The 27,291-nt window shown below is 36.5% G+C and overlaps 1 protein-coding gene across 1 annotated transcript in view; it reads right to left on the bottom strand.

Moving 5' to 3' along the window:
* The window catches only part of FAM184A (family with sequence similarity 184 member A), a 2,724,106-nt gene that overhangs the window by 1,511,613 nt on the left and 1,185,202 nt on the right, over positions 1-27,291 (bottom strand). The window contains exon 5 of the mRNA XM_044086971.1: positions 14,355-14,552. Coding sequence (XP_043942906.1) covers positions 14,355-14,552 — 198 coding nt within the window. The remainder of the gene's footprint in view (positions 1-14,354; positions 14,553-27,291) is intronic.

Below are 27,291 nucleotides of genomic sequence, written 5' to 3' on the forward strand. Positions count from 1 at the left end.
AACCCTTCCTTTATTCCTAAAGTCTGTTCTCAATTTCACTTAAACCAAAAAATTGGATTGCCAGTGTTCTTCCCTAATCACTCCAATAAAGCAGAGTATACATTCTACCAATTGGATGCGCATAGGCAACTGTGTTTCTATATCTACAGGACCAAAGGATTTAGAAAATCAGAACAGCTGTTTATTTCCTTTGCTGAGGCGAGAATGGGCTTGCCAGTTTCCACTGTTACACTTTTGAACTGGATCTCTAGTTGTATTTCCTTTATTTACAGTTCTCAAGGAAAGGAGTTACCCTTTAAAGTTAAAGCGCATTCCACCAGGTCCTTCTCTACTTCTGCTGCTTTCCAAGCCAGGACACCTATTGATAGTATTTGTGCAGCAGCAACATGGGCTACCCCTCATACCTTCATTTCCCATTATAAATTGGATTTAACTTCCAGGGGTAGAGCTTTGTCTGGTTCCACGGTACTCAGGAGTATCTTCCAGTGAGCCACCCATTCAAGATGCTAGGGACACTGTCTCACATGCAATAATGGAGGTGAGGTAGGACTACATAACATAAAGAAGTTATGTACTCACCATAACGTTCCATGTATGTAGTCCATCTCGCCAAACATTATTACGAACCCACCCACCAGCCCCCTTCCTGGAGGATCTGGATACAGTTTTTACTTTTCTACAGTGGTTTTTGCCACAAGGGCACCTTTTATTATAGTTTATTCTTCTGGACCTTTGCCCTTTTTCCTGTCTTATTCTGGTAGACTAGTAGCAAACAACATCTGGGGAATGTGCGCATGCATCATGGGATACCTATTAGCCATGAGCCAATCAGACGTTTTCAGGCTTTCTAAGCGGCTGAGTCGGAGCCGAGGATCGTCTCCGAACCCACATGTAATAATGTTTGGCAAGATGGACTACATACATGGAACATTATGGTGAGTACATAACTTCTTTTTTTACCAGGGAAATAGTATTTTTAATTAGGTTTAACAACTTATTTCCACAAAAGTAAAAAGTAACATTCCTGCTTAAAATGACTAAAACTAACATGACAGGCTCTAAACACACCTTTTCCCAGCATAAAATAATTAATTAAAAAAAAAATTGTTTCAGTCATAAAATTCAAACTGGATTTTTTTTCTCCAAATTACCTGCCCAGCAATGGAAAGTGTTAGCTTGCCAGTGATCCCTGAAAGCCCACAAGAGGAGTTCTCTTTAGCAACAGGAAAGCTATGAAGGGGCTTGGTGTCCAAACAACTCTTTTTTTTTTTCAGCTCAGCAAGAGCTGACTAATGGTCTGGGTGCATGGAATGTGCCCTTTAAGGTCTGGAAGCTGTCTGACTGTTATAGCCCTTAACAAGATATAACCCATATAGTAAGGCTACTACAGCAGTGATCAATATGATGAACTTTGACAGAGACACCTGGATGGATGTGACAGGGTGTAATTGCCAACCTAAAATAAACCTGAACAGTAAGATGTTACTACAATGCTGTACTCTTCATGGAGTTTTTATAACAGGTACCAAGTTCATACATAAGACAGCTCAGTGTGACCAGCCTGTATCAAAGGTTAAAGACTGATGTCAAAGACATACCAACAGACTTAAGGATATATTTTCTGACATCTTGGTTAAGACAGATGCTGAGCTTTCAAATAACCAAGACCTGGTAGTGATTTAGGTCATATCTCTGGAAATATACAGGTAACACAAATGCAGTGAGGGTATTCTGGGAAAGCTCTGCAGAAACACTTCAAACCACATGCCCAGAACAGCTTCTCCTATTTCAGAAAGATGGTGACGTGGCTTCTGAAAGAATTTTGGATCAGTACATCAGGCAGTGGCAAGGAGATTTGGTGAAAAGGTGTCCAATGCTTGGCATGATGGCAACCCCACAATGGTGGACTTCAGTAGTTCCTTGCAGGGATAGGAGGGGCTATCTAGATATGACTGACAGGTACTGAAAGGCCAGGCAAGCAGCAGTTGTAGTGGTCAATGAAGTGAAGGCCTGGCTGCAGGAGGAGTTTGGTGAGGCCATGGAGAATGATTTTCAGATGACCCCAAAGATGTTTTGACAAAGGATCCAGTGCATGAGAATGTGAAGTATCACCAAAGCTGCTCTCAACAATGCTGGAGAAAACATAACTATAACTGGGGACAATGTCGTGTGTTGACAAGAACATTTTGAAGAACTTCTGAGCCCAGTGTACATGGAGTTTGGTGAGGCCATGGAAATGAATTTCAGATGAATACAAAGAAGTTTTGGCAAATGATCCAGTGACTGAGAATGGGAAGAATCCCCAAGGCTGTTCTCAATGATACTGGAGAAAACATTGCTATAACTTGAGACAATGTCAGGTGTTGACAAGAACACTTTGAAGAACTTCTGAGCTCAGTGTACATGGCCTGTGACAAGGCAGTGCAGGAAGTAAATGATGGGACTGGGACTATTTCTGTAAAGGATGACATAGCGATGGCAAGACTCTAGGAGTGAATGAGAATTAGAATAAACATTGTAGGCAATTCCCATATTTTACTATAAAACTTCACATGTTTTACTGTATTAACACCAGCGTAATGAAGTGTCTCTCAAATTCTCTGACTCACTAGACGTTTTTCTGCATTCTTGATGCACACTAAATTTCTGTTAACTCACTACCTAATTTCTAAAGTGTATTCTCTAGTTTTTGCTTTAATTCCTAGTGGGTGGTTTAAATGTGCCCATTTGGGATAAGTCCACTAAAGAGTAACAGACAAAGTAAGAAAATTAGCTAGACAGACAGAGATAGATAGACATACATAAATAATGCACTGATGTTGCAAGTCTCATGGTTAATTTGCCTTTTTAATGTTGCATTGAAAAGAGGTTAGTACCTGCAGACTAAAGTGGTAATCTCCACTTTCAAAAAATTGGGGTAGGTAGGAGTGAATGCTCCAATTACAGAGAACATAGGTCTACAGCCTTCCAGGGAAAACCTATACTGCTGTAGTGAAAAAACTCTCCATCTGACAGATGAATCTGAGTCACGAGAAGTAGTATAGTCTCTATCCTAGTCGTGGAACACTGGTCTAACTCATTGTCCTTAAAGAGATAAGGGAAAGGTCAAGGGAGTTTACAGTATAATCTACATATGTTTTGTGGCTGCAGAGAAGGCATTTTATTTTATTTTTCATTATCTTGTTTACTAAATGGGTAAATGAACTGGTCCTAAATAGTGGAATGCTTTCAAGTCATGACCCAAGTCATATGCAACAAATGTAACAGCAGTATCTCTCACTCTCTCTCTCTATGGGTTTACTTTCATTAATCAAAAGTACACTTAACCAAATTTGAAAAGCACAAGATGACTTCACCAAAACCTTACTATTGCGAGTCCACAGATCACTGGTATTTTTTCTAAGGGAAACAAACCACTTGGCCACCAGGGTGAACTTTGCACTTTTCCCACTGTAGTGAGATCTCGGAATTGATATATTTAGTTAGGGGGGTGTGGAGGGTGCAGCCCCTCACATGGGGGGTGATGCCCCCCATTTTAATGGGTTTCATTTGTGTCCATTTGTTTTGTTTGTCCCTGGTGGCCAAGTGGTTTGTTTCCCTTAGAAAAATATCAGTGATCCGTGGATTCGCAAAAGTCAGGTTTTGCTGAAGTCGGTATAGGTATTAATGGTTCGGGTAAGTGTACTTTTGATTAATGAAAGTAGACCCATATATATATATATATATATATATATATATATATATATGTATATATACACCCACACCCACACACACACACACACACACGTAAGAACATATTACAGAAATACACAACAGTGACCTTGATACATACCTAGTTATAAGTTCAGTGTTTCTTTCACATTAAACAAGTAAAAATTGCCTAGTAAATTTGAATAATAAATAAAATAAACAACAAACAACCACACCAGCCAAAATCAAAGTATCCACACCAGTAAAGCAAGTCCCAAGGTGCTGGAAATAATTTAATTTCTTAAAAACAGAAATCTGGTTAAATGCTTTTATTTTCCAACACCTTTCATACAGACTTCAGCAGAACATCTTGTTACAATCTACCATTTCCTCTTTTAATGAGTCACATGATATAAAACCAGCTGATACTGGGTGAATGTCCTGTAAACCTGTTTAAAAATACAAGTCTTAAATGTCAAAAAAATGAAGTTAATTTAAATACATTAAAAACATTACTTATACATAACATGAAAATAGTCCTAAAAGCCTGTTTGTTGCTAGCAACATAAAGGCTTTTAGGACTGTTTCCATTTGTTTATTGCTAACAATGTTGTAAAACAGTACAAGTCATAGGACTATGTATGTTAAAACCGTATACATTTAAAAGTGCTTCAAAAGTGTATTTGTTGTCTAAATAAATTACAAGTATTTATTATGCATAACTTATAACTTTGCAGCTCTTAGTCTAAGACTGTTAGTGATTGAAATGTCTTCATTTAACCCCTGTGGAATAACTGCATTTAAGAGCAATTCCCAGTGCAGTTCATAGTAGGTTATAGTGTATTCCCAGTTACATCCTAAAGGACACTCCACATTTGTCTTATTACAAAAAATTACAACTTGGGTAGAATATTTGTAAAGGACAGTTCTATCATTGATGTTTTTAATATAATAAATATTTTAATAAATTCTCTGACTCAGTTACCTCTCCATTTTGCCTACATAAAATGCATTACAGGACTGACTAACTAACTACCACTCCTTGCACTTTTGCAAGAACAAGGACCTGGGGATCTGAGGTCCTGTCTTGATTGCTTACTGTTATGTATGGCTCTTTGTGAATATAGCTACAATACTTAAAAGGCCACACATTTTACTATTTTATGTTCTTTATTGGTGCCACATTTTCTCTTTACTATTTCTGGGTTATTCTCAAAAACACTTTCAATGTTGTTATTGCCTCTTCTCTATCTAAAGGTTGGTGTTGGATCTAATCTTTTGGTATATGCATCTTGGCTGGTTTTTCCACATTCTTTTAATAATACTGAATATTTTCATGGAAATTTTGCTATGTAAACGAGGTACAACCATCGTTTTAGAAAATCCATTGTATCTATCTTCTCTTTGGTCAACTTAGTATAATATGTGGATCTTATCTCATCTTACCTCATAACAGAGGGCAAGATTCCCCTGTTCTTTTATGTGTGATTTCCTTTTTTTTGTTGGCACAGTAAATCAGTAGGATATTCTTTCTCAATGAACATTTAACACACTCACCACCAGACAGTTCATCTTTGCTTACCAATTTTGATAGTCTGGTCATCTGGCCTTTTCCCAGATTCCTTTTTTTATTTTTATCATAATGGCTGGCTACTATTAAAATGTAGCTGCATGTCTGAATAAGTGGTTTTCTTGTAAATATTGGAGCAAAACTTTATGTTAACATTGTCCCTATAGATTGTAACATCTAAGTAATTAGAAGAAGCTTTTCTAGATGTATGAACACCTTATAAAATCAGTCATCATAAAAATGCCAACCAAAAACATAAATACAATTTAATATATTCATTGTACTTGTACTCCCAAGACCATAACACAATGTTTGCATATATAGGGGCAGATGCTGCCTCAGTAGTAACTTACTTTGTCTGGTGATAAAACTCACCCTCAAAGTAAAAAGTTCTTATGTATGGAAAGACTCCTGGAACTCTATACAAGTACTCTGTAAAATGTTATATGACCCAGGTTACTTAATGGTTACATGTGCTGTCCACATTTTGTTTACAGTTATACCTAGCAATACAGGGATGGAATGGGTTTATCAAGGCTATTAATGGTGCAAAGATCATATCAAATATTGATGTTAGGTTGTTGAAACAATTTATGCAATATGTGTGCTGGTTTATATATATATTTTTTTTGAGGGTGACATCTGTGCTTAACGCTGGATTGGAAAAAGTATGCCTCAAAATGTATACCCTGTAAACCAAGACAGAATGGGGGAGGGAGTGTAACAGAAGTAGAAGATGTGGATAATTTAGGCAGTAGACATAAGGTAAAATGATAAGCAAAACATTGCAGAGTAACACTCAAAAGTGACCCATGTTAAGGCTAGGCAGTCTAACTCTACGAGAATACAGAAGGAGTAAAGTCACAGCCAGGGTTTTAAGCTACATTAAGTGCCCTAAAAGTTAACATAAATGAATGGGGGAAATGATGGGCTGATAAAATGTTATCATCCACCAGAGACAACAAGAGAGAAAGATGAGAGTGGAGGTAAGAACAAAGGGGGAGGGGGAGGAGAAAGAAGGCAATATTCATGGGGAATCTAAATCTGAGAAAGGACAAATCATTTTGAATTAAAAGGCATGGCACAGGACTGAAATATAGGACAGAGGCAGATTAAATTGAACAAAAAAGGCATTTTTGACAATTTAGCAAGAAACAAAGAGAACAAATTTAGAACAATAGACAAAGTCTTCTCACTCAAGTCCAGAATAAGCACAATTTAATAATTAAGTTTAAGAGGAACAGAGCTAAAATTTGAGTCAAATTATTTGAGAAAGATGTCAAGTCCAAAAAGTGCCAAAGATTCTTTGTTATCAGGAGAGAAGAGGATGAGAAAATGCCTTCCTTCAACAGTAAGAGGTTGTCTGGTTCACAAGTTTAATAAATATAAGTAATTAGTCTGTTAGATCATCTCTGCTGGGTATCAAAATGTGTAAACAGAGGTTAACAAATGCTGTAATGGCATAAGGGGGAAGAATAATAAAAATAAATCTCAATGATAAAATCAAAAAGGCAATAATAGGGAAGAGAGGTTCACATGTGAAATAAAAAAAGCAAACAAAAAGTGAGAAGCAATCATAAGAGGTACAAATAGAATCAAAGAGGACAGAAAAAAAAAAATGCAAGGATGGGGAGAATAAAGATGAGTGGAAAATAAAAGAAAGAAAAATAAAGGGAGGGTAAGCAAATACTACAAAAGTGGAAAGAGGGAGATAAAGTATAAAAGCACAAAAGAAGTGGAAAAGAAGAAGGGATGCAAAAGGGCAGGTTTAAAAAAAGGAAGAAAGGAAAAGGAAGAAAACAAAATAAAGAAAGAAAAAGAAAACAAAATATAGGAAGAATTTAAAAATGGAAAAAAGAAACAACAAGAAAGCTAGATAAATTGAAATGTGAAAAAAAGAAAGCAAAAAAAAAAGGAACATGCTATAAAATAAGAGCAAGAACAAAAAAAATAGAATACAGATAAACAGAGGACTAAAGAAAAAATAAACAAGAACAACACAAAAATGACAAAAATAAGGGACAAAAACCACTACACAAAATACAAAATAAAGAAGATAGTAGAGGAATGTAACAATACCACAGCATATTTAAGAAAATAATTGACAAAACAACTGATTGGTGCCATTTAGGAAAAGTTTTTTTTTATTTTTAGTGCTTTAAGTTTTGTAGTTTGAATAGAAAGAAGCTTTGAATGTTGTGTTTTTTTTAGCCCTACTTTTGTTGTTTGTAGTTTTAAAAGTGCTTTTATGTGTTTTTTTGTGTTAGAACTGGTACTATACTTAATAGGAGATCTACTATTCTGATCTGTCTTAGGAAGATAAAGAACATATTATTTTGGAAGATATCCCATATATTCCAAAGAAACTGTATCCCATATTCCACAGAAATCTGTCCAGTTCGCTTAGTACTTCATATGATCAGAAATGGCAATGAACAAAATGGTTTATTAATGTTGGAAATCTGTTTGCTAATGTGTTTAAACAAGAGGACACTGTTTCTATAACAGGTGCACAACGACAACAACACACCAGACCCAACAGGTCATGACCAACAGATTGATTCAACTACACCTCATTCAGTTCTATAACTGCCTGCTATGTGTGATTGACTAAGACATACTTAATAACTGTAACAACTGACAGGTCTGATTGATGCTGATTCTTCTAACTGGACCTCACCGACAGTCAGACAGAGACATGGAAGACTGACAGACTGACTGGAACTGGAAGCTGGCACAGCTGAATGGCACAACACAGATTGCTGGTGAGGACAGAACACAGGACAGAGGGAGAAGAGGTGAATGGGGGGTCTAAGATGGAACAAAACTGAGGAAAACTCTTCATTGTAAACTCTTCAGACATGCTGGGAAAGAACAAGATGAAGGGCTGATTGTAAGGAACAAAGAAAGGAACAAGAAGCTAAAGCCTGGGTAAAAAGAAAAGGGATGGAAAGGTGTTTGAAAAAGAAAAAAAAAGTCAGTTGAAATTGCCAGAAGTGTTCATTGTACTTGAAAAAGGTACTGCACCTGGCAAGCCACAACATATCAACTGCCTGGAACAACAAACATAGGAGGTGAAATATCAAGGAAATAGAATGGAACTGATAGAAACAGGAGTGACTGATCTGGGTTTGAGCTGCAGACTGGACACCGGGCACACAGCAGGGTGATAAGCAGATGCCAGACCATAAAAGCACTAAGTTATAGTGACAGATGACAGACAGTAAATCGCAAAAAGATGTTTCTACTCTACATACAACAGACACACAGGGACAACAGCTATGGAAACAATATAACAGACAATTGCAGAAATGCATGAAGAATTCAGATGAATGTCTGAAAGAAGGTCTGGTGGAGGACAAATGAAAGGAAAGTTGCATTTGACTGAAGAAGAGGGGAGTGAGATGAATATGATGTTGATGAAGTTGATGCAATATGATGTTTAAACAGGCATGAGATAAGGAGAGATAGAAAGGGAGAGGGAAAGAAGGAGGCAGAGGAGGAAAGGTAATATAAAAGCTGCTCAAAAAACTTACAGGTGTACCCTATGAAATGTAGTTGGTTGTACACCCTTGCAATGGACTATCAGAATGGGTGAAAGGGTGGTAATCTGAACTGGTGCAATAGCGGCCAAGGGTCAATCCAAGGGTAAGGGGCAGGCATCAGGGCAAGGGGATCAGAAGGATAGGGGAGTTAGGAGTTAGGGAGTTAAAAGACATCTTTTCTGCCACAAACACAAACTAAACAAATATAATATAATGTTAACAAATAACAAAATGATGTACAAATACGTTTTACACTCTTACACAGAAACTAATGATAATGAAATAATGATAATGCAATGATGTCACTCAATGTTGTGACACTGTGTGAGCATACAGAACTCCAAACTGGGTCTAAAGGGAACTGTAGTATCTAAAATCATCACCATAAATGCTGCATAGGTTCAAATGTTGTTGCATCTCAGTGCATCATCATTGCTATTTCATATAATGCAAAAATGCCATAGATGCATTCTTACAGAAAAAGAAAATTTATATTAAAAGCAACAGATCAGAATCTTTTTAGAATGCTTGACAATAAATAAGCAACAAAAAAAAAGGGGATTTCAACCACAATAGACACCAAACAAACCAAAAACAGGCTAGAAGGAAGCACATAAGGTCACAAATTCCACCAAAGTTTAATGCCACAGAATTAATGCTGACAACACTCCAAATATGTTTTCGTTCACAGGAACTTCATCAGAATAATTAATTACAGAACTGAAGCCCATTAAATAATTCCCCCAATCATTAAATATCCAATAAAATTGTAGAATAAAATTTAAAAAAACAAACAAAAATACAACACATTTCCAACCTAGTGTACAATTGTCATAATAATAATCCCTAAAAACTTAATTTATATAATAAGAGCTAAAACCTGCTCACCCCTTCACAAAGGTATAAAACATCTACATATAAATTAGTAGAAAAATGTATGTAATATCATAAAAATTTCATGAAAAATAATAAATAAATAAGTAAATATTATATATTATAGTTTAGCAGACCTGAGTTTAAGTAGGGGTGCTATTGAGATGTTTTCATGTAACCCGGGGGTCCTGCCTCTGTCTACAGCAATCTGCCACAATAATTCCCTATACTCCAAAATAGTCTCCCAGGCACCACCTCTCACATCAAGCACAGAAACCTTTAAAACAAAAAACTCATACGATGCCCTTGGGCAGTCCTTAGAATGTTTGTACAAAGCATTATTAACATTTCCTTCCCTAACGTCATAAGTATGCTCATATATACGTCTCTTTAATTTTTGCTCGGTTTTGCCCACATAAAAGGCATCGCATGTCTTACAAATAACTAAATATACTAGACCACTAGTGTTACAATTACTGAAACAATTACCATAAATCCATTTATTCCTAACTTTTTAAAAAGAGCCAATGTGTATTAGAAATAAAAGTACATTGTGTACATGATCCACATTTGTAGGTACCTTTTCTCTTTGTGGTATTACCAGCCTTCAATGACCCTCCACTCTCAAACAAGTCCTTCAAATTGTTGCCCCTCTTATAACTAATCTTCAGGGGTCCCTTATTAATACCCTTAAGGACAGTAAGTGAAATAAACTTGTTCCATTCCTTTACTATCACATCCACTACCATCTTTGAATCTAAATTAAAATCTAGAATAAGAGCTCTTGAATAAACTAAGGGGTCAGAATCCCCTGAGAAATGTTGGTAAAGACCCAACAATGGATAGTACCTGACAGGATGTACATTGCTTACATAGGTACGAATGTTGACCAACAATTCCCTCGGGTAACCCCTTTGAATGAATAGGCTTTCGATAAAATCACACTCAGATGCAAAATCAACATCCAAAGAAGTCATCCTCGATGCACAAATTAACTGACCCTTATAAATATTATTTTTTTGTATATAAGGATGGGCACTCGAGAAATGAAGATATGAATTAGAGAAAGTGTCTTTTCGAAATACTTTTGACTTAATACCCCCACCTATTTTAAACAAACTCACATCCAAAAAAATCAAGCCCATCTTTGTTTATTGAGCTGGTAAACTCCAAAAAGGAGGTAATAGTATTCAAATAGTTCAAAATCTCCTGCAACTTCTCCACTGTGTCACTCCAAAAAATACATATGTCATCTAAAAATCTCTGGTAGTGGGACCAACAACTACTATATCCAGAGTTTAATACATATTTTTTCTCCCACCGTGCTAGAAATATATTAGCGTAGATGGGGGCACAATTTGCCCCCATCGCCACACCCTTAATTTGATGAAAAAATTCACCCCCATAAAATATAAAATTATGTTTTAATACCAACTCCATTAGTTGTAAAATAACTAACAACTGCTCAGTGGATGGACATGACTTGTCTACCAAAGTCTCTTCCAGCCAAGTTAACCCTAGATCCTGGAGTATAACAGTAAACAAGTCTTTTATATTGACTGTAACAAAATAATATTATCAAAGCACTGGCCCCCATTTAATGGGCTTCAGTTGTGTAATTAATTATTCTGATGAAATTCCTGTGAACGAAAACATATTTGGAGTGTTGTCAGCGTTAATTCTGTGGCGTTACACTTTAGTGGAATTTGTGAGCTTGCATGCTTCCTTCTAGCCTGTTTTTGGTTTCGAAAGATGTAACATATTAACACTTAAATCAGGAATATTTTTCAAGCAGATACAGGTTTAGAGGTGAGATTACTATATAAAGCACTGCGTCAAAACACTACATGACATTAGGCACTGCAGCTAATGAGCATTTGGCTGGCTGCTCCTCCTGATAACAAAATAATTTAAGAGCAACAACTTAACAGATGAGAAAGACTTCCAGGACCTTTCAGTTAACAGAACATGTCTATGCCCTATGAGTGCATGAAGATCTAGCTGCTAAAGAATTCCATCACTATTCTAACTTTTCACATTCAAGCAGCTGTGAACTGCAGATATGCTTCTGATGCATGCAGTAAGGAATAGCTTTGATTTTATCATTCTAACATGAACACACCATTTAAATCTATTCACTTAAGTTATACACTGCAACAATATGTACATTGTGTGAATATGCAGACAAACATACGAATGCTTGCACTTAGATCGAAGTATCCTTTTGTCAAACAGAAAAAAATCCAGTACAGTTTATCAAAACTGAACCAATCTCACATTACCAGCTTTTTCTGTGAGACACTGCAGAACAGTGGGGATTCCAGAATGTTTATGTTAATTTTCAATTTAAGGGCATATACAGATATAAAAACAGACATCAAAACAGTCACTCACAGACACACACACACAAGCACACACAAATATGTGATCTGACAAGGGATCATCTCTTGTTTTAACTTAATAAACTGTGGTTTAAATAAGAAATATCAGTTTGAATCCTGTTTTCTTATTTTTAATGAGAATGGAAAGTGATCTTTCGTACAGATTTTACATAGACGTTTGGACGGTCTATTTTAATAATTCATTCGCTAATATCAAGAGTAATCATTCCTGTACAGCTAGTTTTCCCCTTTTATGTGTCTATGTATAAATATATATATATATATATATATATATATATATATATATATATATATATATATATACATATACACACACACATACATGAGCACACACACAAATTATAAATAAATATATATATATATATATATATATGAGTGTGTGAGTGCATGTGTGTGCGTGTATGTATATATAAACACATGCACACAATAATATATATGTATGTGTGTGTGTGTGTGTGTGTGTGTGTGTGTGTGTGTGTGTGTGTGTGTGTGTGTATATATATATATATATATATATATATATATATATATAGTATACACATCCCCACACACGCACATGTAATGTGTATGGGAGAGCTACATGAAGATTTAGAGCAGAAAGTATAATGTATTTACACACTGGATACCTTGTGAACCGGTTTATATCATTTTCTTTATGAAATAAATTAATACTGTTTAGAGAAAAAAACATAAGCATTTCTTTCTATGTAAGGTGGATGAGAAGTTTACCAGATCTGGATGAAATTAAATGAATTCAATAGTGATGGCCCCACAGTCAGTAATGTCCCAAGAATTTATTCAGGGAGCTGATGTGAAATGAACTATGTTCTCCATCTGTATATTGTGCTCATTGCACACCTCCCATTTTTATTTAATTTTTCAATTTTCTACACAGATGAAAAAGGTTACTGTAGTATCCAACCTGGAAAAATGCACTTCTCTGTTCTACCTGATAACAGTTTTAATTCGTAATATAAAATATTAGGGTTAGCTCAAGCTGCAAAGCTTAAAATTCAAAACTCTTCTGAACTCCCTCCCTCCTTGAAAAGGGATCGTCACTTTGAAACAAGCCTGCATACACCTCTGGTGGTGCAAGCTGTGGAGTGCACAGAGTGAAACATGACGTCCCACTAGATGAAGCAGTAGGTTTAGTTTCCTTATCACTGTTGAGTGTTTGCTGCCTTCTTCTAAATGAGTCACATTTGCCTTGTGCACGTCTTACATGCTGAAGGTTTTGATCTCTTTATCACTGAAATACACAGTGCTTTTCAAACATCTAAGCTCTGTGTGATCAAAGTCATGAAGTATAACTTCCACAATCAGCTTAAGTATTCGGTCTCCAATCAAAGATTCAATTCAAGTTCCAGTGAAGCATCACAAGAAGCTTACATCAGGAAGAAAGCTGAGCTTTGTCACACACCATTACAATGCATTACGACTAAATTAGAAATCCCAATGAGTAATTTGAGGAAAAATGCTATTTCATTTCATCTGTAGGGTATTTATTTAATAATGTTAAGCGATCTGTTCCTCCAAAGACAATCTTCAACCAAGAACCTGGCCACAAGGGCAAGGATAGATGCTCTGCAAATATATACAGTTCATTTTAGAATTCATCCAGCATGTTGTACAACAAATTAAGTATAGCGAACCCTGAAGCTGTGAGGCAGAAACCTTAACCACTGAGACACCATGATGCCTAATAAGGGTTCTCATCCTTTCTAACTTACTTACGAGTTTTTTATGGCAGTGATTCTCTATCACGGGGACTTTAATGCTAAATACACATGGATCAGAATAACAAGTACAATTAGATTCTAGCAGAAGTGCACAAGTGCAATGCCAAGTGAAAATGTGTTTGCTGACATCACCGATCATTATATGTATGTGCTTGCCATTGCCCTTACTCTATAAAAGTGAATACAGGACTAAGACAGGGCAACTCGTAAGATCCTGATTTGAAATTATCTTGTAGTACTCTTAAATATTAGTTCAGTATACCAAGTATTTAGGCACTTAAAGCAACGGCACTGATTATTTAACCATTATGCATTATTAAACTGTGCCCGCATATAGATTTTCAGGTGCTAAATATAATTAGTTGTTGAAAGGTCACATTTTATATGAACATAATATGAATTATGACTTCTATCGCAACAAGTAACAATATAGATAGGATCTGTGCAAATAGCTAGTTCTTTGACTAAAGAGCCATGAAGGCATTTCTGAGACCTCACAGTAATATTAAAAAAAAAATTATCATCATCTACTAACCATCTGCAGTTCTTGCTTCTCTCTGTTAGCAGTGCTTTTCACAGTCTCAAGCGCAGCTTGGTGCTTCTGACATAATTCCGTTAAAGTCTTAGTATGAATTTCCTTCAAGCAGTTACCCTCCTCTTCATATTTTCTACGCAAGATCATTATCTCCTTTTCAAAGGCATCTCGGTCATTTTGTTTTGCTTCATCTAGTGCCTAAAACAACAGTAAAAACATCACAATTATGACTATCCAAATACATATTTGACTGATATTTAACAAGCAAAAAAGAGTAAGCAACTACCACATGCAACTAACATGAAATAAAAAATTCAGTGACAAATCTTTGAGGAATAAAGCTGACAAGGACACTTGATCAATCCATCACAAATCACTGTTGAATAAAACACACATTTTGTGTTGTAAGCAGGAAATATATATATATATATATATATATATATATATATATATATATATATATATATACAGCTTCAGAGTATTTTCTGACTAGATTTGTTTTTGGTATTTTTTTCACCTTTTTAAATTTTGTTTTTTTCCTTCACCAAACTAAAGGCCACTTGCCTTAAACAATGACTAGTCTGGCATAGAGTACTTCTGGAATTGCCTTCAATCATTTTATATTTTCTGTATCCCAACAACACACCAGTTTGCAAAGTTACTGACATCAAACACCTATTAACCGCATAATCACAGACACACACATCCAGACACACAAACACACACACACACACACACACACACACACACACACACACACACACATGCACAGACACACTTGTTAGTAGATGTTGTTAAGAAGAATCAGTACACAGCTGCAAATTAAGCCTTTATGATGACAGAACTGGGACAGGGAACATGTCACTAGTTAAACTGTCTTGGAAACCATCTGGTATGATACAGAACTACACAAAACAGATGATCTACATGCAAGTGAAGTAGCAACAGAGTCGCTTATGGTAGTCTGAAATGCTTCCTCAGTAGACATTTAAAATGTTCACGGAAGAGCACAATACTCAGTAGTGATAGCAAATTCATAAACCAGACCCCCACCATACATGACAGAGATGAAAGAAGTGAACAAATGCAGGTGCCTCTAGTTTGTTAAACAAATGACTGGATCCAGGAGCTCTAATGGCTGGGATCACTTGAAGCATAGCAGTCATAACCAAATCAGGAAACATCAGTAACCTAGTGCTAGAAAATACATCAGTTCATAACCTAATCATAATGGAGGGACAATGAGATTTATGGACAAATAGTAGAAAAAATACTTAAACAGAATTCTTTGTGGCAATGGAATGGCTATAACACCATGATATTTTTTTTTACCCATAATTCGTTATGAGGAGGTGGATAAGGCAAAAATTAAATAAGATGAAAGGGATAACACAAGGTCCATGTAAGAATTTCAAAGTTTAACCTTCCAGACTCTCCTCATTGAAACCTTTGAAGCAACTTGTTAACCAACTTGAAATTATCTTTAAGGCAAGGTTGATAAGGTTCATAGGTGCTTACTAGGCTACTGATCCACGAGGATCTTTAGAAGGCATTCCCCACTTCCACTTATCAGGAGCAAGGTCAGTCAGGTGACCGTGGATAATATGTGGAAGGAAGAACAGGTGACTGTGTAAATGCTAGTGTAGAAAAGCAAGATTAACTGGGAACTTCCATGGCCCTTCAGAAAAGGCCTTGGACTTTGCTTTATTGTGACAGCGAATCCAGACTGGGAAATGATATTTGTGATTGACTATTAGATCAAAAAATAAATGCCTGAACACCAACACAACCTGAGCAGAGAAGAAAAGAATGAGGGAACAAAGAAGGCAAAATCTCGCAGATATCTTTTAAATGCATAGTTGCTCATTCTCCAGCACAATGCTCTTTTTTTCCTGTTTGCATTTTTAAAACGGACAAGGCTTGTTGGTCGGCTGTCTGAACTCCTACATGCTGTTCTCTGTCCTATAATATATGCAGTTTTTTGAAGTATATTTATTAAAGAAGACTAACAATAACATAACAACAAAATGGACACCAGTAAACTAACGAGCAATAAACAATGTCACACTAGTACTTACAACCCAAGAAATTATAAAATATAGTTACATTTACATGATATATACATTGTTAAACACATAAAAGTAACCATGGCAAACTAAGTAAGATCATCGATCCATTCTTCTTTCCAAATAAAGAATTTTCATTTTGTTGGTAGTTCTAAGAATATTAATGAAGTTCTGCAATTGAAAGATGTTAAAGCAAAAGTTTCACACTTAAAAACTGCTACAGATCATTTCAACAAGTTTAGCAAAGAATGTAGGCTAAACTTGTACAAACTAGCTGTTCTAGAGAACAGTGAAAATATACTCCCAAAAGATACATTTTGATAAAGATGATTTTAGCAATAAAAATGATCTTGACTAACATTTCTCAAGGATCCCAGTTCAAAGCATGAAGCAATAAGGCTCTGAGCTGCAGTGGCGGCTGGTGACTTCAAATCAAAGGGGGGCTGCAGGAGATAGCCGAATGGGTGGGGTCAGTGGGAAGGGGTGTGGACAACTAGAAAGGGGAGGGGCTATGCTCAAAACCACAAAAACTAAACTTTAATTAAATATGCTGCCCTGGGTGCCAAACCCTCATTATGAGAGTCCAATCAAGACAAATGAAGTGTAAAAGAATAAAAATATTTCAATGCATTGGCTGCTTGACAGCTTACTTATTATCTAGATGGAAACAAAAAGGTTGTGAGGCATGAAAAAATAAATTACTTTTTAAATACATTACTGGAATGCCAGTCAAAATCAAGTATAAGAAAAACATGCAGCACTCAACTCAAACCGCTTCTCCTTGTACTGCATTATAATTTATATTCAGCTTTATTGAAGTACCAAGTAACATGCTGAAAGTAGCAATCTCTTTGATGCCCCCACTTGTAAAATGTTTCTTATCCAAAAAAGACCTGCTGCCTGACAACTATCTACTTGTTTCATGGGGAAAACATGATCAAAGTAAAAAATGAAAAGCAAACAAGCTCAAGATACATTGCTTAAAGGATTACTCTACAGGTTATGGACCACACATGAATGGCATTCTGTTTAGCTTACGGGTAAAGCCCTCAGAGATCACTGGAAGTCTCCAACAAGTGTAATGAACTTCTTAAAATAATGTAATCCTGTCCTTTATTACAAATACTGTCATATGCATTTCAATACCCAATGCTTATACATTATCTAGTTAAGTATTCTCTGCATGGCAACAACAGAAAGGCTTCAATGTTGGCAATTCTTTAAAAGTATGCTTATTAAAGCTTACTTGCATGTTATGATCTCAGACAACCTTACCTGATAGTCATTAAAGCATTGCTACTTAAAACACAGAGCAACAGGCACTTTGAGTAATAAGCATAAATCAACAGTACAAAAATATGATAGAAACCAGACCATTCTGCAAAATCAAGAACAGATGAAAAGCTACGGTAGTACTTGTGCCTACATTGGATGGGGGGGATACCCTGCACATTTACACTGCATGGGGGGATACCCTGCACATTTACAGTGCACAACTGCTCCTTCCCTTGCTTGGACACATTCAGAGTCATTACATGGGGGAGTGGGGTGCAACAAGTATGTCACAATTTGAAATGTCTCTGGCTGACTGATGGCCCTGACACATTTGTCATACCTCACCCTCAGAGCAAAGCCATACATAGAAGTGGGACAAAGGCCCAAAAATAAGGACAATTTTTAAATATTGCTCTTATAAACTTAGAAAGATAATAGAATAGTAGGTCTTGCATTAGTATGAATTTTCTGAAGGATATGAAATCTGAAACTCAAATGTCTGTCATTATTTTCTAACTTCAGTCTTTTATGATTTACCACTAATTTGCCAAAAAAACAATTTTATGAAAAATGGACCAAAAATGTGATGCAAAAATATAAAATAGCCACACAATACAGCTAGGAACCTGTCAAAGAAGGGACACTTTTTAATAATAGTACTGCTAACTTGAGCAGCTGACAAAATAAAAGAATCTACATGCATTTCTGAAATAAAAGTAATCTATAACTCTGATTACTACAGTTATTTCTAAATTGTAAACCCTCCATGTTTTCTTCCAAAATTGCTGTTTTGCGGAGGGATTATTAAGGGAAGAGCAACATTTTGAGCCAAAATTGGGGACAGTTGAGAGGTTTGGCTATGCCTAATTCTATAAATCAATTTATTTGCATGTACCTCTCAACCTGTTAATGCAATAAATCTGGATAAGGCCAAATATATTGGGGGAACATAAACAGTACTAAAAATTGCTCTTGTATAAACTGAGACAGTTGATAGAACAGGTCTTACTTCAGCATGCATTTTTCTGAAGGTTATGAAGTCTGAAACTCAGTGTCATTAGTGACTTAATTCCTAAATGATTTTCCAGAAAACCACAAATATTATGAGGAACAAACCAAAACTAAGAAGCAAAAATCTATTCATTCTGTGAAAATCTGGACAGTTGGGAGGTATAGTTCAGCTGGGGCTGTCTTTGAGTTTGTTGCCCTTCTCCCTCACAAAATCATGGTTGAATGGAGCCCTCCCCCCTGCAGCCGTTCCAATGATCCATTACTTGGCTATTTCACTCCATTTACCATACATACTAATGTACATACTGCCTTACTTCTATGATGATCTGGATTTCATTTGAAAGTTTTATTTTGCATTTTACACACAAACATTAAGACATCTGCTAAACAAAGCAACGCAGTCTCACAATGAAAACAGGCTTAGCATTAAAAACTTCTCTGCCCTTGAAACACACATTCAATGAAACAGCATTGAAACCCACAATCAAAGAAAATACATTTTGCCAGTGGCAGATAAAGATTAACTTTGGGCTGTTTTCAAATCATAGGCCCCTTGAACATGAAACATACATGTGCTCTTTGATACACCTTCCTGATTCTACTAAATTATATTCCTTGTACAATACAGTACAGTTGTTAGACGACATTTTAAATTTATTGTTTTGAACATTTTTCCAGTAAACAGTGAAACAAAATGCATGCACAAATGACAAAACTACCCAATTCAGAACATTACCATCATAAAAGTCTACTCAACCTTCTACAGTCCACCAGAATCAGTAAATATGCACAATTTCTGAAGTAGTAAAAGTCATCTAAATAATTCCACATTAAAGAAATCTGTAACAGTGAAGCGGTTGCTGCTAGCAAACAACTTTATATGTCACTGTTTATTCATCTACAAATAAAGTGCCTGCTGCCCTTGAGGAATAAATTGCCCATGATGCATGCATTAAAAAAAAATAAGCTAGTAATATCGCAATAGGGACTGTATGGCAAACTGATAACAGGCTCATAGTTACTACTCTAGATATCTTTGCCAAAAAGGACTGCAGCATCCACCCACTTTACAACACAGTACAGTATCAGCAATGCATCTATCTACTGTGGGAGTAGAACCCACAGCCTTCTGCATCAAAAGCAAGTCTACTACGTGTTGTGCTATTAATGCAAGCAGACTCAGAATAAGCAGCACTAAAGTTTTGTTCCCCTGCAGCTCTCAGCTCCTTGTAAAATCTACTCGACGTGCAGTTGTATCTCTGAACTTTGCAGCACAAGAAATCTGGAAAAAGCCGAAATTTATTTGGGGGGGGGGGGACAACCAGGGACACATTTTAAACATTGCTTGTATAATGTTGGAAAGTTGCTAGAATAAAATGCTGTGTTACCACCATACATTTCACTGCCACGTCTTTAACCTAGGGGACCCTGTGCAAAACAGTCAGAAAAACATACCACTATGCCAAATCAGCTGTTTTGTAAAAGAGAGGAAGACAAACTTAAATGGCTACCATTTAGTGAATTCAGTTCTCAGCGTAGCTGTCAACCTCTTGGCACAAAACACCTGAACAATGCCAATAATGGGGGGAATACAGCCTCCAAACATATTAAGTGAATTCAGTTCTCACTATAGCTCTCAATCTCTTAGCAAAAATCATGTGGACAAAGCCAGTAATGGGGTGGGGGGATACAGCCCCCAAACATTCAATGAATACAGTTCTCACCATAGATAACTCTCAAGCACAAATACCTGGACAAAGCCAATAATGGGGGAATACAGTCCCAAAAATAGGGACAAATTTCAAATATCCATGTTATAAACTTAGACAACTGCTAGAACAATTTTGTGTTACCATGTACTTTCTGAAGAATATGAAGTCTGAAATTCAAATGCCTGTTACTTTTTAAACATTTAAACAGTAAACTAGTCTGACTTGGAACAAAAGACAATTTTCACCAGAGCAGAGAGAAATGTCAATCACATCTTTGCAAGATGAGAGAATATGCAGACACCACCCCAGCCAAGAATCAAACCACAGAACCTGTAGCTGTTAGGCAACAATGCTATCGGTACATCACTACACTACACTACAGACTTTGCAAGGAAAAATGTAGATACAAAAACCACAGATTTTATGAGGAACAGAACAAATATAAGGCAAAAATCTGCAATTTCTTTTTAGAAATGGTGGTGGATAGGGAACTCAGATCCTTACCACCTGCATCCAAGGTACAGGGTTCAAGCCTGAGTATCTCTATCTACCACCATTTGCTCTTTCTAGCCACCAGTATATAGTAACTAGGGCATTTTACTTACACACACACACATGATGTATGTCTCACCCAGCGACAAAACACCTAAATACAGCCAGCGACCTGAAGTAATCCAAGCAGCAAAACCACCCGAGCAATCCAGTGACCTGAAGCAGCAAAAACCACCCGCAACACGGAGCAATCCAGTCAGCGACCAAAACCTGCTACACACCTGATGTATGTCTCACCCAGCGACCAAACACCTAAATCCAGCCAGCGACCTGAAGCAATCCAAGCAGCAAAACCACCCAAGCAATCTGGCGACCTGAAGCAGCAAAAACCACCCGCGACACAGAGCAATCCAGCCAGCGACCAAAACCTGCTACACCTACCTCCTGAATGAGCCCGCGCAATGAAAGTCCCATGAGAGCAGCTCACCTCTCTCAGTCCTGATTGGATCTGCCTGCAGCCGAAGCAGTCCGGACCTCCTCTTCTGTGCGGCTGTCCCCGCACTGATTCCTGGGTGCTTGCAGCAACGATTGCTGGGTACCTGTCTATCTCCATCCGGACTGCTGATAAAGGCAGTCTGGACTCGTGCTTTTTTTTTTCTGTTTGTTTTATAGTTTTAAAGATTTTTTTTTTTTTTTTCTAGGTGGGAGGGCTGCAGTCCGGCAGTCTGATACCACGAGCCGCCCCTGCTGAGCTGTTAATGAGCTGTTTTCTGTAGTAAAAGGTACCTGGTGTGATTCCTTACACGTCAATTTGCCTACTGTGGGACTCTGAGTATGTCAGTTGACCAAGGCAGTGCCCACAAGTTGCACCTGAAAAGGGACACTTTTGTCCCGTGGTGTTAAACAGGTGAATTAAAGTATTAAAAGTAGCTTACCAATGGCAGTACATATACGATATTTATATATAATACTTAACAAAACTACAACAAATAATTTACATTTACAACAGATAATTTACATTTAAATCAAAGGATGATTTTCTAAGACAATTTGCCAACACTTACTAGTTACCATGTTTAAAATACTTGTCCTACATAAAACAGTCAGACTATTGAAACATTCAAGTGCAACACACACACACAAGACAGTTTTAATAAAAACAGTTCAAATCAAAATAAGCTAGTCATAGTATACTTTTTTAATTTTTGCAGACAGAAATAATTTAAATTCTATAAATATGGGTACTTAAGTGAAGTTGCTGCCTCATCTCAAATACAGTAAATAACCTACATTTTTTAATCACCATCTTGTTATTCTTACAGCGCAGTTAACTGTCTCAGTCAGCCACAGATATTCTCATACAATATATGTACTCAATGCACATACATACAAACAAGAATAATACTTATATGTACAATATAATAAACACAAACATATGTGCAAGTTCTAGAAAGTAATTTAATAGTGAGCTGTTACTCTTCATCCTGCAGTCTTTTGTCTGATTCACCTATTCTGTCTGTGTCTCTGTTTGTGAGACTCTAAGCAAGTTCCTTTACTGGTCAGTGTGTCCCCATGACAGTCCTGAATAGAGGCAGTTGTGTCTAGTGGGTTAACCTGATTAACCAATGAATAACGTAAACTAGAATACAAAATGTTAAAAGAAAATGAATGACAGGCAGAACAGTTCCATAGCATCAATGACAATCTAGATAAGACAATCCCTGCAACAACAGTCTGGAAGTTCAGTGAAGAGGACTAAGACTATAAACTACAAATGAACATTACCCTGTAGTCCTGACTTTGATAACTTCAATCTCCATTTTCCTACTGTGCAATTCAAAGCAAGTCTTTTAATCAGACAGTCCTCTCGGTCACCTCTAAAAAAGATGCATTTTTGCCTAATGGGTTTCATTCATCCATTGCTGCTGAATTGCATCCAGCTCCTATAGCAACCACATGAACAAGCATCACCATCCATAGAGTTTACCATGCAGATGGGAATTGAAGAAGATTACAGACAATTAAGAGTCACCAATCTACCTACTGCATGTTTTTGGGATGTGAGAGGAAATTATCTGAACACATGAAGAATATAAAGACTCCACACAAAAGACACCATAGCCAAGAACTTAAAGAACCCCCTTTTATAAGGTGACAATGCTAATCACTATGCCACTGTCTTACCTCTAGTGGGTTTACCTGGTTGAAAAATAAAATAAAAATAAGTGTCACCAACCTATACATATGCCTTTGAAGAATAGTGCATGATATCTCACTTTTCTGGTCTGTTACAATCAAGTATCATATAACTACACATTATTATAAGACTCAATAAAAACAAACAATTAACAAATGCATAACTTTTGTTCCCACCACTAGGAATTCAGCTCTAAATATGAAGTTAACCTACAGCACCACAGGACAACAAGGGAAAAGACAGCAGAACGTATATCCTTTCTAGGTGGGAGAAGACAGCCAATACAATCACTTCTGTAGAAATATACTATAACCTCCTTTTCAAACAGAGCTAGGGCCAAAACATTCACCAATCCCAACACTTCTCCTCTCTCTTCTCATACCTTTTAGACTACATCTTATCATTAATAAAACTGATATAATGCTATTTCCCTCTCAACCCCTCCCACAAGAAAGTCCACATAGGCTAACCTTGTATCAACATCTATAGTGTGGAATGTAGTAAAAAGACCCTTTCCAAATCTGATCTAAAAAATCATTAAGGTTAAGAGTATCTTTGTTCACTGCCTCACAACTGAGGAGGCTTCCAACTTCTCAGTTGTAACTTAAAATGGCTGGAGCTTAAAATGCTTAACCAGTATATGGAATCTAGTGAGTCCACTTCACAACCTCAGAAACAGTCCCTCAATCCCCAAGTCCTCTACTAAAACCAAACTGGTGTGGAAAAATGTTGAAAATCTTTAAAACAAAGTTCTTGCACCAAAGAGAGTGAATATACTTCTATAAAGTAGATATTGGGTCCTTCCAGTACTCCACTGGTATTAAAACTCCAAAAGTATACTCTCATCTTTACATTGGGTCCAACTTGTACATCACTCCCTCTTGTATCAAGAGTATCCAAGTCAGACTTCTAAGACAGCTGCACACTACTGATCAACAGCTTAATTTCAGCTGTCCCAGTATGAAAACAGAAAATAAGTAAGAGCCAGTGATACTGTCAGCTTGAACAAAATTTAATTACTGGTTGGCAAATATACTGCCTAGATGTCAGCAAAAAAGAAATTTAGAGAACCTGAAAGACAATCAACTAGAAAAGGTAAAGAGAAGGCACACTGGCTGGGAAGAATCATGCACCTGTTCAGCAAAAAACAGTTCAAGCTTCAGCTTTGGTTCAACGGATGGCTTCAAATAGTTTAGAGGTAAAAAAATAAATCAATATCAGTCAGAGGTGATTAAAATAAATTAAATACTGAAGGAATATATCAAGTCAGATAATAAAAGGCTGGAAAAAACAGAAGATGCTTTAACTAGCTATTCAGATAAACTGATGAAACTGCAAAAATCAGTGGCTGAAATGAAGAAAAAGCTGGCTGAATATGAGGCTTCTCAAGAAGAGCTACTTCAGTAATAATAATAATAATAATAATAATAATAATAATAATAATAATAACAACAACAACACAAGAGTGCACAGAGAAAATGTGAGATTTTCTGCTGTACCAGAGAAACTGGCATGAACAGATTGCATTAACTTTATTAAAGTACAAGTAAGCAACTGGTTTGGTATTCCACAGCAGGACATGATTAATTGAAAGGGCACATCAAGTGTATGCATCAAACCTGGCCATGAGAAAGCAGCCAAGACCTATATTAATAAAGATGCAAGGTTTACTATTGAAAGCTTGCAGTGCAGGTGATCAAATGGCAAATGCTGGAAAGTACAGTTTCAAAGCTGCACGATGTCGAACCAGACTACTATGAACTCACAATAACAAATGTGAAGTGTGATTCAGTATTCTGAGTTTGGTATTGTGAATGGAGATCTCAATACAGTGAGGAACAGGGAATTTATTCTTTTCCTCACTGTAGTGCAATCTTGGAGTGAGTATATATAACTGGCAAGTGGTGTGGGAGGTGCAGAAACAATGAAAGGACGGACAGCAGGGGGACTATTTCGAAAGCATCGAATTGTGAAATGACGGTGTCAATGGTTTCAAATTTCTGCTTCAAAAAGTATCTGTTTTCCAGCATTCTCATTCGATGTCATGAATAAACAAGCAAAGCACTTTCTTTATTAGAACAGTAAACCAAGATGCAATCATACTAGCAGAAAGAATTGATCCTAACAAAAATGTAGCAGAAGGAAAAAGCATTAAAAATTAGAGGTAGCAGAGTGTTTGTGGAGAATGATTATTCACTGTACACCAGACAGAAGAGAAACAAATTTATCCCAGCAATCAGGGAATGTTGAGAGGCAGGTGTGAGATTCATGGTACTGTCTCCAGCTGTCTTCGGAATATTTTTTCCTGGAGGAAAAAATACATTTTTGGATCTAAAGCACACTAAGGAGGAAATAAAAAAAGTTTATTCAACAAAAAGTGAGCCAACAAAGAGAAGGGGACTCTGCTTCTGATTCTCATGACAATAAAGTGAATAGCAAGTCTTTGCTAATGAAACCTTTTCCAGTGTTCCAAAGGAAAATGCTTGAGAGGTAGAAAAAGGAACAGGAAGTGACTAAAAAACTCAGCAGTATCTTCAACTTGAAACAGAATCTGGTGTTGGGAGATGGAGATGAACAGGAAGAAAACCAGCAACACTGAAAATAGTAAATAAATGGGAGACTATAAAGCATCAATCACATTTGTGAAATATGGTTTTAAAAGTAAAAGAAAAAAATGGCTGAGAAAAAACTTGTGCATGGAATATACCCCATCTGATGTCATTAATGCTGAGAATGACACTAAAAAGAAAAAAGAAAAAAGTAATGGAAAGCAAAACAATTTTTGTTCTTAGTATTGTTAAAACATTTCATGATAGAAACTGCATGTTATATAGTAAAACATTTGTATAGTGTGTAGTCGGGAAATTTTAAATGTGGGGATAGTGTTTCACTGACTGCTGTATGTATTAAAGATATTAAACTAAACAAGTACTGTTTTAGTTATAAAAATATAGGCTTTATAATATAATGAAAGAAAGCTGGACAGAATCAAGTTTAAGTTAATATGCTGTGATCCTGGGCTGCTGGCATGGGGGTGGGGTGTAAAAGTACACTGATTATATTACATACATAATTAAGATACTATCTCTGATTTGGTGGCTGTCTAGATCAATGCCCATGGCTTACTCTATAAACAAGTGTGCTTGAAAAATAAAAAAAAATAAGAAAGCCATGAGCAATGCTATGTTTATTTCATCTGAAAATATATTAGCTTCTTTTTCCATTATCAAATATTTTCAGATTTTCAGTGAGAGTCAAGAAAACTGCTACTGAAGACAGTTAGCCAGAGAATTCTTTACTTTCTGTTCTGAGTGAAGCTTACAAATATTCTTTCATAAATTTGCAGAGTTGGTTATTTTTTTTTCATCGTTGCTGGCTACTTTTCCATGGAGACATGTCTGCATGTGCAAGCAATTAATCATAAGGGTTTTGAGCATTGTTTGCTAAAGGAAATCCAAAATGTGAAGATACAATGGAAGACAGTTCTGTGAATGGTAAACCTGAAATTATGAGAATCGAATAAAATATAGTAACCCTTCAAGCAGCCTTGCTACTTTAATCCATTTAGTATAATAGTATTCAATTTAGTTTTGTTTTAAAGATAGCCAGTACACTTTTGCCTAGGACTAAATGTTAAAGGAGAACAACGGGATATTAAACCCGATTGCTCAACCTGGTTTCTGTTTAGTCCCCATTAGTTGATACAATATTAAAAAGTCAACACTGCAGCCTTACAAAATAATTCACTCACCTGTTTTACCTCTTAGCCTTCTTAGGTTTCCGTACTGTTATAGCTTCCGTTTTACACCAAAAGTTGAAAACCTCGAGCTGGCTCGTAAAAGATGATGTCACATCTGCCACAGCTCTTGCTATAGTCCCCAGCATAGTTCCTCCCCCAAAGTGACGTAAACACAGCCTCATTTGAATTCTCTATGGATGAGCCAGTGAACCTCCCACATTGTGATGTCACAGCCGCCTTGCCCAGCCCACTCTTACCCACAATAAAAAGGAGTTAGTAGCGTGTGGAACTTTTTTTCTAGGCGAGTGTATCCTGTCGACTTCATTGATTGGACCTAAGGACAGTTCGGATTGTCATCATCTTTTTTCAGAATTGTTTCTTCATTATTAAGGTAAGTCTTCCTAATGAAGCCAACTTTTAATTCTAAATGTATCCCCTGTTTGTA

This window comes from Protopterus annectens, chromosome 1.part1 (genome assembly GCF_019279795.1).
Source record: "Protopterus annectens isolate FY-2018-M chromosome 1.part1, PAN1.0, whole genome shotgun sequence".
Classification (NCBI taxonomy): domain Eukaryota; kingdom Metazoa; phylum Chordata; order Ceratodontiformes; family Protopteridae; genus Protopterus; species Protopterus annectens.